General features: G+C 35.0%; 1 protein-coding gene across 2 annotated transcripts; it reads left to right on the top strand.

Moving 5' to 3' along the window:
• Positions 1-204: 204 nt before the first annotated feature.
• LOC121380962 lies at positions 205-13,859 on the top strand. Of its 2 annotated transcripts, none has more exons than XM_041510015.1 (8): positions 205-314; positions 2,371-2,508; positions 4,067-4,229; positions 4,862-4,974; positions 7,428-7,614; positions 8,052-8,188; positions 8,873-9,036; positions 12,069-13,859. In XM_041510015.1, exons 2-8 carry the CDS (start codon positions 2,372-2,374, stop codon positions 13,784-13,786), a joined length of 2,619 nt encoding a protein of 872 aa, XP_041365949.1. In that variant the 5' UTR covers positions 205-314; position 2,371; the 3' UTR covers positions 13,787-13,859. The 2 variants fall into 2 exon arrangements, with proteins under 2 accessions (XP_041365949.1, XP_041365950.1); XM_041510016.1 differs by lacking the exon at positions 205-314 and adding an exon at positions 677-811.
• The last annotated feature ends 3,357 nt before the right edge of the window (positions 13,860-17,216 follow it).

Below are 17,216 nucleotides of genomic sequence, written 5' to 3'. Positions count from 1 at the left end.
ATCTCTAGTGCTACGCCAATATTGACGCTTACTTTAGTTTAGGTCATATTCTCTTATAGATTCATACGCGTTTAAACCCGATTTATAATTCAAGATAATATTGGTGAAAATATTTCAATCATTATATATATGGAAATGTTTAATTTTATATTAGTAATGTAATTTAAATTAATTTATTAATATGAACACATTGTTCCTACTTGAGAAAAAAATAGGTAAATAAAGAACTATTTTCCAAAAGTGGACATTTGTGGACGGCCATTTTATACACCAGTCCAAAACGGAAGGCGAAGGTTGGCTAAAAAAAATTCCAGGTAAAGAGTTCTGTGTGAACATTAAAATATATTTACTTTGCATATGAAAGATATACTTTTGCCCTATGAAGTGTGTATTTACTGTTGCCGACAAATGTGTATTTCGGGCAAATTATCATTTCGATTTCCGCATAGTTTGACCCAGTAATGGCAGTATTCCAGGTTGATAGTGACATAGTAGCAAGAAACCATTCATTTGCGTTCACATATTTATTATTCATTTTAAAATTACAAATGTGTACAACCCACTTAGTATATTATTGTCATAGTATTTATATACAGTATAGATGTGCGTTTTTGTAAGATATAATGTGACAACGAACAACGGTCTCTTGTGGGACTTTTTGTATTTGACATGAGTCTAAGGTCAAAGGTCGTTAATTGTCAATAACGTTAATTGTTAATAACGTTAATTGTTAAATACCGTTAGTATTCAGTTTAACGAAATTTACAATATTATTAAGTAATTTCCTTGTTTGCTGAGTGATCTTTACTAGGTAAGAATATTTTTAAATACATTAACAATACTAAAGGTTATATGGGGACATTCAAATATTACATAACTGCTGGATGGGGGTGGGTGCACAGGTACCTTAATTTTTTAATAAAAACTCTGTCACAGCGACCATATTTATCATAGGTAGTTATAGCTAGACATTTCTCGCTCCAGCCAGTGCACCTCAACTGGTACATCAAAGGCAGTGGTATGTGCTATCCTGTCTATGGGATGGTGCATATAAAAGATCCCTTGCTGCTAATCAAAAAGAGTAGCCCATGAAATATTTGTATGGTCCTTAACCATATGTCCGACGCCATATAACCGTAAATACAATGTGTTGAGTGTGTCATTAAATAAACCATTTCTTTTTTCCTTATAGCTAGACGTATTCATACTATAAGGATGTGTTTCTGTGCTTTCCCAAATTGCAAAACTTTATTAAAATTTTACCACACCTATCACATGACCTGCTTGTGAATGAGTGGTGCGGAAGGGGGGGGGGGGGGTCTCCAAACATTACGTAACATTTTGGGGTGACACCTCATGTGTATGGTCCAGTGTTATGGAGTGTTACAGAGGGGAGGGAGGGTATCTATTTGACACAAAAATAGAATTATGTAATATTTGAACGGCCCCTAATTATGTTGTAATATATATATTTTTTTAATCATTTAAAGGGACTGTCCTGAGTTTTCTGCCATTGTAACATGTATTCGACTATGGTCAATGACAGTCACTTTTCGCACCCTTGTATTGGCTTCGTAGATAATTTATTAATATTTTTCCAACGGAAACGGAAACATCATGAATCTAATTTATTATTATTGTAAGAAGATGCAAAGTGTTGTCATTGGAATACTGATGTCATTCAAATAAAAAAATTAGCTATATTATTATAATGCTTTGCCACATTAAAACTGGTCTACCTACCTTGACCCCTTGTCAAAATAGCCCCGACTAATACATGTTACAATGGCAACAAACTCATAACAATCCCTTAATGTTCTGTTTTTATTTCCTATTTTTAATGAAATTGTTGGGCTAATGATTTTTACTGAGGGCTGCTAGTTGTTATACCAGGCACTGTGTTTATTTTGATTCCAGTATGGAGAAGTTCATATACAGGAAACAAAATCAATATATAAACAAAGTAACATATACTGATGGAAAGTCTTAAGAAATAAAGGAACACGCAAGTAGTAACATCAAATGTTGACTACAACCAAAATCCTCGTCGACAAGTATCAGGAAATAACCGTGTTACTGGACGTCAACCCCACAGTACTGACATGCAGTGCTACAATATATCTCTGTATTTTATTCAGACATAACTACTCCAGTAGTAAATTACATTTGGTCTTAAATACCATTCGTTCCCATATTTCTTTCCATCAATATATTTTATCAGAAGACACGTGTTGATTGTGATCCTCCACAGTGTAAAACAATGGCTGTATCGCTTTTAACAACAGTAAAGAGACTTGGTAGTAAATATTGGGTTTGAATGTATTTTTAAGTAATTATTTTCACGTCTTATATTCATTGTTTGAATTGCAGGATGACGTCTGCATTGGGTGGAAGCCGTGTTCCGTCAACTGGAATGAATGCTGTCGAGTTGTGTGAGAATGATGACCTGGCTACCAGTCTTGTCCTTGATCCCTACCTCGGCTTTCTCACACACAAAATGAATGTTCGGTTAGTTGGCTTTATCATATCAGTACCCAGAACTTGTAAACAAAATGAATGTTTGGTTAGTTGTGTTTATTATGTGTCGGTACCCAGAATACACAAAATGAATGTTTGGTTAGTTGTGTTTTTCATGTGTCGGTACCCAGAATACACAAAATGAATGTTTGGTTAGTTGTGTTTTTCATGTGTCGGTACCCAGAATACACAAAATGAATGTTTGGTTAGTTGGCTTTATCATATCAGTACCCAGAACTTGTAAACAAAATGAATGTTTGGTTAGTTGGGTTTATCATGTGTCGGTACCCAGAACACACAAAGTGGCAGAGCTATCCCCAAATCCTTCCCCAGACATACCTGCAAAGTTGATTTGTTTGTAACCCACTCAACTTACATATACAATAAATAAAAGTTTAACTGTTAACATATTAACACATAACCATTTCACAGACTATAATTAGGGGTTGGGAAATATTGACGTAATCTGCCTGCATGTCCCAAACCTCCAGCACCACATACTGTCTAGTCCATCCATCTCTCGTATTAATGATAATGCTTCTTTAATTCCAATGACACATTAACTTTAGGAGTCTAGGCAAAATACTTTTCACTGTGTCATCTTTTATCTCGTTGACCGATTTCACTAAGATGCTATATAATAACTCTCATGAATATAATTAACACATCTAGGCACTCTTCTCATCAGAACTCCTAGTAGTTGAACTTGTGCCCTTCATCTAACTCAGTACCTTCAGGGGTCGAAATTGGCTGGCATTCCTGCCAGATATTCGGTCTGGCAAGCTACACATTCTGTCAGCCCGAAACAAAATCTGTCGGTCCAAACTTGATTTCAAGAATCAAACTAATAAACATAAAATAATTGCCAAGACATGCCAAGAAATCTCCCAGCCTATGGTGATGTTGACTGGCAAAAAAATGGGTCGGGATGGCAATATTTCGACCCCTGACCTTGTAGTCAACACACAGCTGTACAGTCTGATATATTTGTAAAATATATTTACAGAACATTTTTAGACACAAGAACTGAAATGTCACTATACAAAACAACAGTCGGCTCTCAACTTTATCCACAATGTGCAAGTTTACACCAAATACTAAAGAATTCACCAATGTAAGCCCAAAGTTCAGATTCTTTACAAGTTTGTTTGTTTTGTTTTGTTTAACAACACTACTAGAACACATTGATTTATTAATCTTCGCCTACTGAATGTCAAACATTTGGTAATTTTAATACATAGTGTTAAAGAAGAAACCCACTACATTTTTAAATTAGTAGCAAGGGATCTTTTATCTGCACCATCCCATGGATAGAATAGCACATACCACTGCCTTTGATATGCCAGTCATGGTGCACTGGCTGGAACAAGTAATAGCCCAATGGGCCCACTGACTTGGATCAATCCTAGACTGACCACGCATTAGGCAAATGATTTACCACTGTGTTACGTCTCGCCCCCGATTCTTTTCAAATATTTTTACTTGCAATTAAGGTGCATCAATATTTAATTGCTTGTTAAAATCATATTACGTTTTGTTTGTATTTCAGACACCGTCCACTCAAGGGGAAGATAACTCTGAAGGGCATTGTTGAGAAGTTCAAGGAACATGGTTGCTATGACAAAGCTTACAAGGCTTTTTGTGCTGTAGATGCAACTCGTAACTTTTTGTCTTCCCGAACCAAACTGCAGTGTGATGTTTTCAGACAGCATGTGGGTCAAGTTTATTGTTTAGTTGCATGTTACATTTATAGTTAAATATGTGTCAAAAGAAGCAAACTGTGGGCCAAGGTTGGAAAATGTTTACAGTTTAGTGGTAGTCTGTAGGTTACCAGTTACCTAAGATGTGATAGCCCAGTAAAATTATGGTAGTCCCAAATAAACTAAATTAAAAAAACTAATTCAGGTGTTAGTGTGTGTGTTAATCACAAAAATTTGTGTTGATCATTAAATATCATTCTCGTAATTATAAAACTTAAAAAATAGTTTTCACTAAAAACCACTTTAAAATTAAATTTATATAAAAATTCTTAAAATGTTCTTGTAATTGTACAAAATGCCCCACTTTACCTAGTACAAAATATGTTTTTTAGAAAGTTAATATTATTTATTGAACATTTCATAGTCTATTACATTATGTTTTCTACTAGAACTATGACTACTAGGGGGAAAAAGGTCCATTTCTATTTATTAAATATTTTAATGAGGTGTGTTGGCTGACAAATTAGGGTATTTGTTTGAGAAAGAGGACATAGTTAGGTCTTAGTGGTAGAAAATTGAGAGTTGTATTCACAAATTTGTTTTTTAACATAGTAATATACTATTTAAAAGACTTTCTGTTTCAGATCTTCAGGTATTTGGCAATGTTTGATAAGCAAGCTGGTTTTGAACTTGTTCCATGTCACAGATACTCAATGGAAGGAAAGATGGGAGGAATGATTTGTTCAACAAGAAAGTGGTTAGTTATTATATAGATTTTCTCAATAATGAAACGGAAAGCAAGCCTGGAAACAAGTGGCTGGTCACGATTGTTGTCCGGTACAAATTTGTCACTTGTCAAGCTTTGACAGTTGCAAACTTAATATTGGCGGCCATTTTGTCCGACACAAAATAAAATATTTCTGTGTTGAAGAAGTTCGATGCAGTACGTTTTAAAATGCATATTTAAATTTTAAAATAGGTTTTCAACCATATAATGCAGCATGCACATGTTTATGGAACTGTTGCTATTTAGAACACCTTCCTGTTTGCCCTGAAATGGTGTTTCCCGTGTCTATTAATAGACCTGTGTAAGCCCGATGATCCAATGTGTTCCAAATTGGTCAAACAATCAACACAATCTAATTAAAATTAGCTCCACTATTACATGTGGATCTAAAGACAGCCAGTTGGAGCTCATGTCCATCAATCAAAACCTTACTTGCAGAATCATGCCAGTGATTTAAAAATAATTTGAAAATATTCCAAATTATCCTGAGGGTATACGACATGTTTCATGTGAATTACGAATGCCTTATTTAGACCAGTAGGACTAATTTTAATCAGATTGCTAACAACACCACGTAGAAACCAATGTCCAGGTAACATTTCATCTGTAATTAATAATTTAAATATTGACCAATCAAACTTCGCCTTTTATAACGTTATTTGGTAGCATACAAATTCTAAAAATATCGGGCGAGTCTATTTTTAGTGGCCGCAGTACAGCGAACCATACCAATACGTACGGGATGGGTTATCAGTCTTCAATTTTACATTACAAATTATTTATTTTATAAAATAAAACATGTTTTAATTGATTAATTAGGAATGTTTTCAAATTATTTTTAATTATTTTGATTCTGCGAGTAAGGTTTTGATTGGTGGACATGAGCTCCAACTGGCTGCTGTTAGATCCACATGTAATAGTGGAGCTAATTTTAATTAGATTGACAATCAACACATCTGTTAACAGAAACAATTGCCCATCTAACCTGAACAGTGGATGAATAATCTAGTGCCACTGTGTTTATTTAATGTAAGTTGTACCTCTGAAACCACACGGTCCCACAGGAAGCAGTCATTATTTACATCGGTCGATTAGACAGGTAATGCGTTGTACGCATGCTCTGGGTTAGCAGTCTGTATTTATCAACGGATCTGACAAATATTGACGAATCAAATATAAATGGAAAAGTATCATATTTGTTATAAAATAACTAAAGTACACATTATTCAATATATACCGGCCTCGGTGGCGTCGTAGCAGGCCACCGGTCTACAGGCTGGTAGGTACTGGGTTCGGATCCCAGTCGAGGCATGGGATTTTTAATCCAGATACCGACTCCAAACCCTGAGTGAGTGCTCCGCAAGGCTCAATGGGTAGGTGTAAACCACTTGCACTGACCAGTGATCCATAACTGGTTCAACAAAGGCCATGGTTTGTGCTATCCTGCCTGTGGGAAGCACAAATAAAAGATCCCTTGCTGCCTGTCGTAAAAGAGTAGCCTATGTGGCGACAGCGGGTTTCCTCTAAGAAAATCTGTGTGGTCCTTAACCATATGTCTGACGCCATATAACCGTAAATAAAATGTGTTGAGAAGCGTCGTTAAATAAAACACTTCTTTCTTCTTTCATTATTCAATACGTTTATTGGGTGCTTTGTTATTATAAAGTTATTTCAGTTTCAAACGTGATTGGAATTTGTTGACATGTCATTGTCCTCATTCAAGAGACATTGCAGGGGCCGGGCAGTCTTGAATTTTATTTTTCTGTTGTAATTGTTTTAACATATATTTAACTAAATGTATTTTTCAACTTTGCTTTGTGGAAAAATATTAACCGTATTTCATTTCCAAATGAAACTGCAGTGTGTCAGAAAGTCCGGTAAAACATCCACCCCCAATCCATGTGCTCATAAATTTACATTATTTGATCAACAATTAATTGTAGTTGTTATTTGCTGGTTTTATTACTTTTTCTATAATAATTTAATAGTGAACAGAATACAGTGCAGATTTTTACCTCAATACAAACCCATTAAAGGACAGTGGTAACATTCTTTCAACATTTGGTTGATGAGCAGTTTCATTTTTGACAGGCTCAAATTGATTGACATAGGTCATTTTGACAGGCACCACCAGACAAATTATTTCCATGCCTCGAAAGTATCTTAATAAAACACATTAACTGGAAAATTCTTTTTAAAATAATCGAAGGAATGGAAGAAAATATTTGTTGAACAATTCCTTTGCCACTGCTAGATGTGAAAGATGTTTTTTGACAGAATACATTTACCATGTTGAGTGATTAAATGTTTTTGCAAACTTGTATGGCATTTCATTTATACTTAGTTTTAAAGGACACATATATGGTACTGTGCCAGTTTAACTAATACAATCATGAAAGTTGAAATAATGCTGTTTGTTTCAGGCAAAAGAACGAGAAGATTCAGAAGTTGGTTGGATGTATTGCCGAGCTGACGGAGGAGGAGGAGAGAACTCTGTTGAAACCTGGAGCTAATGACTTCAGTGTTATGTTCTCCTGTCGTAAAAACTGTGCTCAGTTGTGGCTTGGTCCAGCTTCGTTCATCAATCACGACTGTCGCGCAAACTGTAAGGTATGGACTTCTCGCTGGTGGTTCAGAAAGAGGTTTTGTTTCCCACACTAATTTAACTAATGTGCAGTGAAATCAGAGCATTTTATAGAAAATAGTCAGTGTGGACATTACAACAGCCAGTGAAATATGCTCGTTGTCAGCTTAGGTCGATATGCCTGATGAAAAGGAAAATGTTAGTGTGTTTATTTCAAATTGTGTTTAATTCTAATGTTTTGAAAACTTAAATTGTTTTTAAGATTAGTGAATATTTGCTCATTTAGTTATTGCAGTGAAGTCTAAAATTTATATATATTAAAAAAAATTCCTCCCTTCTTTTTATGGACCCCCTTCCCCACCTCTTGTGTATTTAATGTATGTATTTCTATTTCATCTTCTCTACTCCTGATAAGAATTTTGTCATTAATCATTATTTATTCATTGATACTTTTGTATTATAGTTTGTTCCCACTGGTCGAGATACTGCATGTGTGAAGGTTCTCCGTGATATTGAACCAGGAGAAGAAATTACCTGCTTCTACGGCGAGGATTTCTTTGGTGATGACAACTGTCTTTGTGAATGTCAAACATGTGAACGGTAAGACACTGGTATATAAGCAGTGAGACAGTGGTTTGAAATTATCTAGATATGAATTGTAACAGTGGTTTGAAATTATATTGATATGAATTGTAACAGTGGTTTGAAATTATATTGATATGAATTGTAACAGTGGTTTGAAATTAGATATGAATTGTAACAGTGGTTTGAAATTAGTTAGGATTTTAACTGTTTTGAAATTGTCTACATGAACAGTAAGACCATGGATTAAATTGTCTGTATGTTTAGAGATAATTTTTTAAACTGTCTGTATGAATGGTAAGAGTGGTTTTAAATGGTCTATTTCAAAGGTGAAACTATGGGCTTAAGTTGTCTATGTGATTGGGGTGACAGTGATTTTAAATTGTATGAACTGTAAGTCTAGTTTTAAATTGTGAAATAGTGGTTTCAAAAATATTTTAGGTCCTCCCTAACTCTTTTGTCATGTTGTATAAATTGTTGATAAATTGCTGATAAATTTACTTTTTGATATTCTGTATATTAAATCTTACCATGACAGTAGAAACCTTTAATTAGCTTCATTTTGGTTTCCAACGCAATTGATAGTGTTGGGGAATTTTTTTTTATACAATCATTTTATATTTTGTTCCAACATGGAAGATCATATTGTTTATAGGCATAATTGAAATTTTTTTTATTTTTTATTCTGTCTTCGTACATCAGGCGACAAGTTGGAGCTTTCAAGCCGAAGGATGCCCCACATAATCCATTATCTGATGATGACAAGGGTTACAAACTGCGGGACACAGACGATCGACTGAGCCGTTTGAAAACACAGCCAGATATCAAACAGCCGAACATCAATGGTGTTATCCCTGCATCCAGTGGTGTGTTACTTACTCATTTCTCTGTGTTTCTCTGTAACTTGTAGTCCATAACTGTGTGGAGCTTTTACTACTGCAAATGGCATTTTGCACACACACACACACACAAACAAGAGAAGTTATGTAGGTATATCAAGATGCCCTTGCCCTTCCACATTTTATGTAGTTAATTTTTTATTGCACACAAATCTTTTGTATTACTGTTAATTTGTATTATGCTGATCTAAGACAAAATCAACTTAAGTGTCGGTATCTGTTTGATAATGTTTATGTCAAATCATTTTGTACAGAAGTTTAGGATGATCAATATTGACACTAACCATCATTAATTAGAAATGAGTTATTAAATAAAATCCTAAGTTCCTAATCAAGACTTGAAAAAGTAGGAAGAATGACTTCTTCTATCCCAAGAGAATGGGTAGAAGTTTGATAAAAAAAAAAGAGAAAAAAAAGAGAGGCAAATTGAACATTTATTGGTACATTTTGTAATGTTTTGACATGTTTCATGTTCATTCAGAAAGGTTCTGAATTATACACTTCGTTTGAATATATTACATTGTATATAAAAAAAAATTTGAATACTGTTACTTCCGTTAATAAAATTTAAGTAATATAATTGAATATTTTCATTAAAAATGTGATATTATTATATAACTAATAATTAATTTGTCAACGTTACTTAACAGTGCATGCATGCATTGATGTACAGTCTCGTGCCAAAGTAAAACAATAGAGTGACAAGGTGTGGGCTACAACACTAAAACATATTGGTGTCTTGACATATATGTCTGATGGTTGTAGATAAATACACAAAAACAACATTCAGGTTTTAAAAACTAGAGGTTCTAGAATATGATGGCTCAATACCCGAGACCGGTGGTTTTTAGATTTGGACCACCAAAAATTATTTTGTACAATCCCAATGATAAATGGGGATTTAGCTCAGTCGCTTGAGGTGCTTGCGGCGCAGACTCAAATCACGTCTGTGGATCCATTCAAGTTATTGGTTTTTCTCTCATTCCAACCCGTGCACCACAACTGGTCAAAGGCTGTGGTATTTGCTTTAAAGAAAGTGCATATAAAAAAAAAATACCTTGCTGCATTAAATAAAATGTAGCTGATTTCCTCTGATGACTACATGTCAAAATGACCGAATGTTTGACATCCAATAGCTGATGATTAATTAATCAGTGTGCTCTAGTGGTGTCGTTAAACAAAACAAACAAGCAGACAAACTACAATGTATTATACAACATTTGTATGGGTGTTAGGATTTGCATATTTGGAGTTGCTTTGTCATCTAACAGTGCTGTACTACAAATATATGTACATGATGTTAACTGTTTGCCTTGCAGCCTAATGTGAAAGGTTTAAAGGTATAATTGTTTTCAACATTACAGACCATTCAAAAACAGAGTTTACAGTTTATATTGTTGAAAGTGTTGGCCAGATGGCTATTATATGCATGTTTTGTTGAAACAAATGTGTTAAACTGAATGGGTAATGTTCTAAATGAATTATGCTTCTCTAATCTCCCCTCAATGTTTAACTATTGTACTTCGGTCTACCAAACTGATCTCATGCAACAATATTGCACATATGTATGTTATCGATTTAAAGACATATGATTGACTGCTACATGGTAATGACCTGATTGCCACAGCCATATCATCCAATGAAATAAGCAGAATCAAAATTGATTGCTCTGTGACACAGGTTAGCCTGATACTGATTGCTCTGTGATGCACAAGTTAACTGCAAGTGCAAGCTCCATAAATAGGTTTTATTTGGAAAAGATGTATACATTTATTTTAAACTTGATATTTTGAGGATATATAATTAGTAGAAAACTACATTCATGTGCATTAGATAGTATTTATGTATCAAAATGTATCAAACTCGCTATTGCTAGTTAGATATTTTGTTTGAATTAACTCTTTGTAAGACAAATGGTATCTAACTGCCACTCATGTAGTGTCTCTAAGAGCAAACATCAGTTGCTGTTGATCTGTAAGAAGCAATGTAGCAGCAGTGCCAATTCAAACATGGTGGCCAGCTTTTAATATTGCTTGATAGGAATTTAAAACTTGTAAATAATAGTTGAAATTTTAGTTTAAAAAAAATGGCGTGCTGTTTATGCAGAACTGTACGTTATTAACAAGTTATGGACTGTTAACACTATGCATGTGTCAATTTGTTGTTTTTGTATTTTTGTCTATGAACACTTTCCCAGAGTCCATGATAACACTTCCCCAGAGTTTAGATTAATGACATTTTGTTCTGCTGTTAAAGGCATATTATCACAGTTTACATGGTTTTTTTGTCTAATAGAGAAAACTAATTTATATTTGTTTGAGATACTAAACATTACTATTTTAAGATCCAACATATCAAGGACGGTTAACCAGAATTGGTTATTTTACAATTAACAAGTTTCAATTTATTTATTTTAATCTTAAAAGAAAGCCATTTTATTTATTTATTTAATTTATGCTGCTTTCTATCCCTCCTATTACATGTCGGTCTATGTTCCCCAAAGGTAACTAAATTTGAAGAATAAAGAAAAAAAGAGAGAAAATATGAAATAGTGGACTACTGTTATTTTTCTAATGAATGGAATCAACCAGCTGTGATTGTCAGGCCTCGGTATTTTCCTTGAAATATACCCAGGGTGTATGTTCCTCTTTAAGTGTGCATTTTAAACAGCTTGCCTAAGCTTAAAATGAAGTTAATTGCTCCAATTCTAATTGAGTTATATACCAAAATATTAATGACAGGTGGAATATGACATCAGTTTCATAAACCCATTTTATATTTTCCATTATTAACCCAGTTAATAATGTTTTGCTGTCATAAGGTCATTTGTAAAATTTACAAACACCGATATTCAAACAAGAAATTATATTCAGTTAGTAATTTCAGTTTTTAAAATGCTTTCTTAGTCGGAAACACCTTGCAATGGCAACAGTCTCTTTAATGTGTCCATTGTTAACTATTTATAGGAATGTTAAATATTACTGATTTATTCTTTACAGAAAACTGGGATTACAGAGCCAAGAACCTGGAAAATCAAGCTCACCTGTTAACAGCAGCTGAATTGAAGAAGCGGGGAATAACACGATACGATGCAGAAATTATTCTCTCTCAGGGCCTTTCTCTACCAGATCCCAAAGTTCTAGTAGAGAGAGAAATAACCTTAAATATGGACAAGCATCTATCAAGTGTCAATCTTGGTAGATCTAACCCTATCCGCCGAGCCAGTCATATATCTAACAGTCCCTATGGCAGAAATGGATCTAGTTCTGAAGACAATGCCAAAGCCAAACACCTTTCTCAGTTGTGTGCAGGTAAAATTGGCTCAAGTCCAGTTAAAAAGGAAGTATGTGGTGCTTTGAATCGATGTGTGGTTCGAAATTCTAGACGGAAAAGAAAGCGGTTTTTTTCCAAAGTTAGGACAAAAAATCAATGCAGAACTACACACGCACAGTGTGATTCTCCGAGTGTTGAGGACGCCAGTGATCTGGAGAGTGAGGAAAATGTTAAAGTTGACCTATTTTCTATGCAATCACATGAGCCTATTAACAACACGAATCATCGAAAAAGAAAGCTGTGTGATCCGCATCTGGGAGTGAGCCCCAAATATGCAGGGGTCACAGTGAAACTCGAACCAGGCTTAACGTGTAGTGATGAGCACAGGTCTAAGACGATGTACGATCCTTTTGATATTCAGTCTTTGGATGATAACAATGACTTCCAGTTTGTTGGACGATTCAGTCCAAGTCGGAATCTATGTAGAGCCCAGTTTAGTCCTTGTCAAGACAGAAATAACTATAACAACCTGATGTCGGAGTCTAAGGAAGATCAGTCCTCAAAGATGCCTCCACCTCTCGAACCCATTTCACCTGAACCGTGCAGAAATACGCTCTCTACACCCCTCAGTCCGAGGTCACGGAAGTGTCCTCTTCCAATGAGTCCACTGCGCCAGAGTCCACGTCTTAGGGGGCTTCGACCGGACGGCAAAAGTGTTCATCTGGACCTTCTGTCCAAAACCTGTATGGACAGTCCGGAAATGGTAGATAATAACAATGAAAATAACAATGAAGTGGAGATGCGAGATGATGAGGATGATGATGAGATGCCCGTTCTCGTCAAACAAAAGATTGATACAAATCACAACATTCGAGAAGCGTCTCCCAGCAACGACTTTGATCACTCAGACTTCTTCACAATCTCTCTCTCACCTCACCCTAGCGTTACACCTCAGCATCGCATCCACTCAGCGTTTGACGAGCCTGCCAGGAGAAACAGTGTTAACAGTTCCGATTCCGAGTCAAACCACTCGTTACAGATGCCTTCTATAGACCTGGCGGGCTCCAGGTCATACAGCCCTATTCACTGTGATAATTTCTATAACTACTGTCCAAGAAAGACCATTCCACGTGTGACTATCAAAATGAAACGGGACCCTATTCTGGAGGAAGAGCTGGCAAACCAGTCCTCATCAAGTGTGTTTTTCAAATGGGATGACGGTAGTGACACTGACACAAGGACAAATCATTCGGTAAACACTTATTCGTGTGGCAAGAAGAAACTGTTGCGTTCAGATGTACGCAATGCAGATATACCAGAAAAAAAGACACGTTACTCATCAGCAAATTTAAACAGTTACCGTCCAAGAAAACTGAGACTGAAATTTGGCAAGAATGCTGTTGATATGATAGACATAAATATCCCTCCATATCAAGAGTTATGATGAAGGTGTGATGTTAGTGCTATTTGTTTTTTTGTTGTTGTTGACATGAAATTTTAAGTTAAAACTACCTCAATTGCTTTTTGTCTTTATTTTAAGGATTGCATCTTCAGCAGAATAAATTCTATATTCTGATGATCAGAAAAGGATGGTGTTCTTCAAAACCACAATAGCTGTATATATTTTTCAAAGTTGAAAAAAAAGGTGACAATACTAGTAAATATTTAAAAACTGAAAATTATGCTCTTGAAACTAAATTAATTAAGAGCCAGTAGACTTTTGTAATTCCTTTCTAATGTCATATTTTATAGTTTAGCAAGTTGTGATAGGGCTAGCTTTGCCAGTCGGCAAATTGTGAATTTTAAGCACAACTGGCGAATTTAATTTTAATTTGGCAAAATAATTTTATATAATGATTGACGGTTTCTTTAAAATAATAGGTTTCAGCAATTATTTTTTTTTAGATAATTTGGCAAAATATTTTTTACACCCAGAGTAGAGGTATGCGGTATACCGGTATTTGTTTCTTTTGTGGTACGTACCAGTATGTTTTGTACTGTACCGGTGTACTTCAAGACATCCGTGGATAATAATTTTACAAAAATTTCCGAGAAATAAATTATCAGTGTTATGAAACAAAATACATAATTTTTAGAAATTATTTAAAAAGCATCCAATGTTAATGATTTTTTGTGTTCCATTAATAAATCTCTGAAAAAATAACGGAATTTCCCAAAGTATCTAAATTCTTAAAACGTCGCCACTAACAAAAACATGGTAGATGACTAGTTTGTTGTTCGCAACACACGTGCAATATTGGATATTTGCAGGGGTTGTTCGTCAAAGTCGCAAATTGCGAAAAATAATAAAAATGGGTAAAAGAAATTTCTATTTGGCAAAACAAATTTGAGAAAGTTTTTCAATGTTGATTTTTAGTCACCAAACATGCTTTCAACCAATTTTGATCGACAGATATGCCTCGCGGTATGATAAAGTGTCATTTGCATGTCCGGGTGACCAGTCTACTATTCAATAGTGAACTGCTTCCCATAACGCTACAAAACGCAATCAAATAATATGAAATACTGTTCAAAACATGTTGCATTGTTGATACTAAATCTTTTATTACTAGCTACAACAAGGTTTACTTTTTATTTGTCATGTTTCTAGCGTTTTGTCGTATCAGATAATGTTGTAAAATCTAGGTCACGTCGTTGAGTTCATTTTACTGAAGTGGGTGTGTTGACGATTACATATTTTTTCTCACATATATACAACCATTATTATTTAAAACTTTCAAAGTTTACAGATTTAATTTTAAACATATTCAGTGGGGGAATTATAATTTATTGATGCTATGTCTACTGATATAATATTAGCACCTACATGTTACATCCCTCCGCCCCGGCAGAGAAACATACAAAAGTCTTGGATCACGTTGCAATGAATTTATTAAACTGAAAGAGCTTTTTTTCTAGTTGTGAAAGTCTGAAAGACAGTCACACACCAGTGTTTTGGGAACAATAACATATAATGACGTTTTCTTTGTCTTTGTTTTGGGTGACTGGCTATCTCATTCTTATTCATAAAATAAAATACTGCCAGTGTGGCTATTTTGTTTCTAAATTAGTTTTTCTTCTATACACATGAATTTATTATCAAAGAGATCAAAGATACAGCCCATAGTACATAGCTATAAACATGAATTTATTTCCAAAGAGATTAAAGATACAGGCCCATAGCACATTGGGCCTGTGGAATTGGCACGATATCTGAAGGGTTGGGGACGTATGCAGAGCCTCTAGTGTGGTGGCATAGGCTACATTTTTTTATCTTTATATAGAGCAGAACAAAAACATCAGCTACTGAATGTCAAACTTTTGGTAATTTTGATATACTGTATACGCAAATATGTTCGCGAATAAAATATACCGCGAAAATCGCGAATTTAATTAGGCGCGAACTTATTTTCGATTTGGTATATTATTATTTACCTTATAATATATAGTCTTGTCTCTACACGCCCAACCCATATCAGAATCAAGCAGTCAGATGTCCACAAGGTCACGTGATTCTGTAAACCTGCCTTCAGTTTTGTTTGTTTTCTTTGTAACCTTAAATGGAAGTTTGTGAGTATCATCAATAATGAAAAGTTATTTCTTATGATATTTGTGTTTTTCAATGTTCTGTATCGCATGTGCGTGTTCCATCGATAACATGACAATAGTCTTATCAGACATACATACAACATTGAAGTCTCACTGGCTATCCAGAGATCGGGCCCAGGACAGACATGCTCTAAACTCTAGTGGTATATGAGCATGTAAATAAATATTGGTAATGGTAATGGTCTCGCTGACAGCATGGTGAACATGTCCAAGTATGTGTGTGAAATCGTCATTGAAAACAGTTTGGCAAATGAAATATGGGTAATTTTTATTTTATTATCGGGGGGGGGGGGGGGGGGGGGGGACAGTCGTGAAAATAATTCCTCACGAAAATGTAAAATGAAAGCCTGATCGCAAATTATTTTAGCCGCGAAAATATTTGCGTATACAGTATTGTCTTGGAGAGGAAACCCACTGCATCTTCTCATTAGTAGCTCATACCACGACTGTTGCTATACCAGTCGTGGTGCACATACGTAAATGAGAAATAGCCCAATGGGGCATCGACTGGGATCGATCCTAGACCTACGATGTGTTCCGACCGAGTGTTTTACCACTGGGCTACTGCCCATCCTAGACATCAAGGGCTATTCAAATATTACGTAACGCTTGGGGGTGGGTGTATGTCCTAACATTTTGTAGCGTTACAGGTGGTGGGTGAGTGTACTGAGCATTGTTCCGTAAACTATTTATTATTACTAATATATTTATTTATTTTATTTTTTTATTTTTTTGTCATAAACACTGTTTAAACTTTAGCATATTAATGTAGGTAGTAATAGCTAGTTGAAAACAAAACAATGATTATAATCGATTTGAAATACATGTGCTAGTAAACCTAGCTTAAAACGTATGTCCCAAATGTCCGATTGTCACTCTGTAGGCAGTGATGGTTTGGTTGGACCTGTTCTCACGTAACTCATTTCATCATAAGTGGTTAGCCCAAGAAGGCCTACGCTGCTGTTCTAGAGCTAGACGGACATTTGGACAGTTACAGCCACTCTCTCTGTTAGAGATAACGAATACACAGAATTTCTGCCTACAACCAGGTAGGCAAAGATTCCCGCTCTAATACCACAATGATCCTATGTTTGACGTTAAATACCATTACCGTGATCATATTTGAGTTCGCAATAACAAATATTTCACATATAAATTACTAATGCACTAATGTTTCTAAACAAGAACATAAAATAAATTCAGTAATCCAGATAATAATGACTGTAATTAACACACTACATGATTTTATTCACAGGTTTATGGAG

Source organism: Gigantopelta aegis, chromosome 9 (assembly GCF_016097555.1).
Source record: "Gigantopelta aegis isolate Gae_Host chromosome 9, Gae_host_genome, whole genome shotgun sequence".
Taxonomy (NCBI): Eukaryota; Metazoa; Mollusca; class Gastropoda; order Neomphalida; family Peltospiridae; genus Gigantopelta; species Gigantopelta aegis.
The sequence above is the reverse complement of the archived record's forward strand: the minus strand, read 5'-3'. Positions and strand labels throughout refer to the sequence as shown.

What these genes read in the sequence shown, in the direction of transcription:
- LOC121380962 (XM_041510015.1), top strand. Translation starts at nt 2,372, where the DNA reads ATGACGTCTGCATTGGGTGGAAGCCGTGTTCCGTCAACTGGAATGAAT. An exon ending in ACACACAAAATGAATGTTCG is followed by an intron (nt 2,509 to 4,066) that starts GTTAGTTGGCTT and finishes TTTGTATTTCAG; the next exon opens with ACACCGTCCACTCAAGGGGA. An exon ending in GTGATGTTTTCAGACAGCAT is followed by an intron (nt 4,230 to 4,861) that starts GTGGGTCAAGTT and finishes TTTCTGTTTCAG; the next exon opens with ATCTTCAGGTATTTGGCAAT.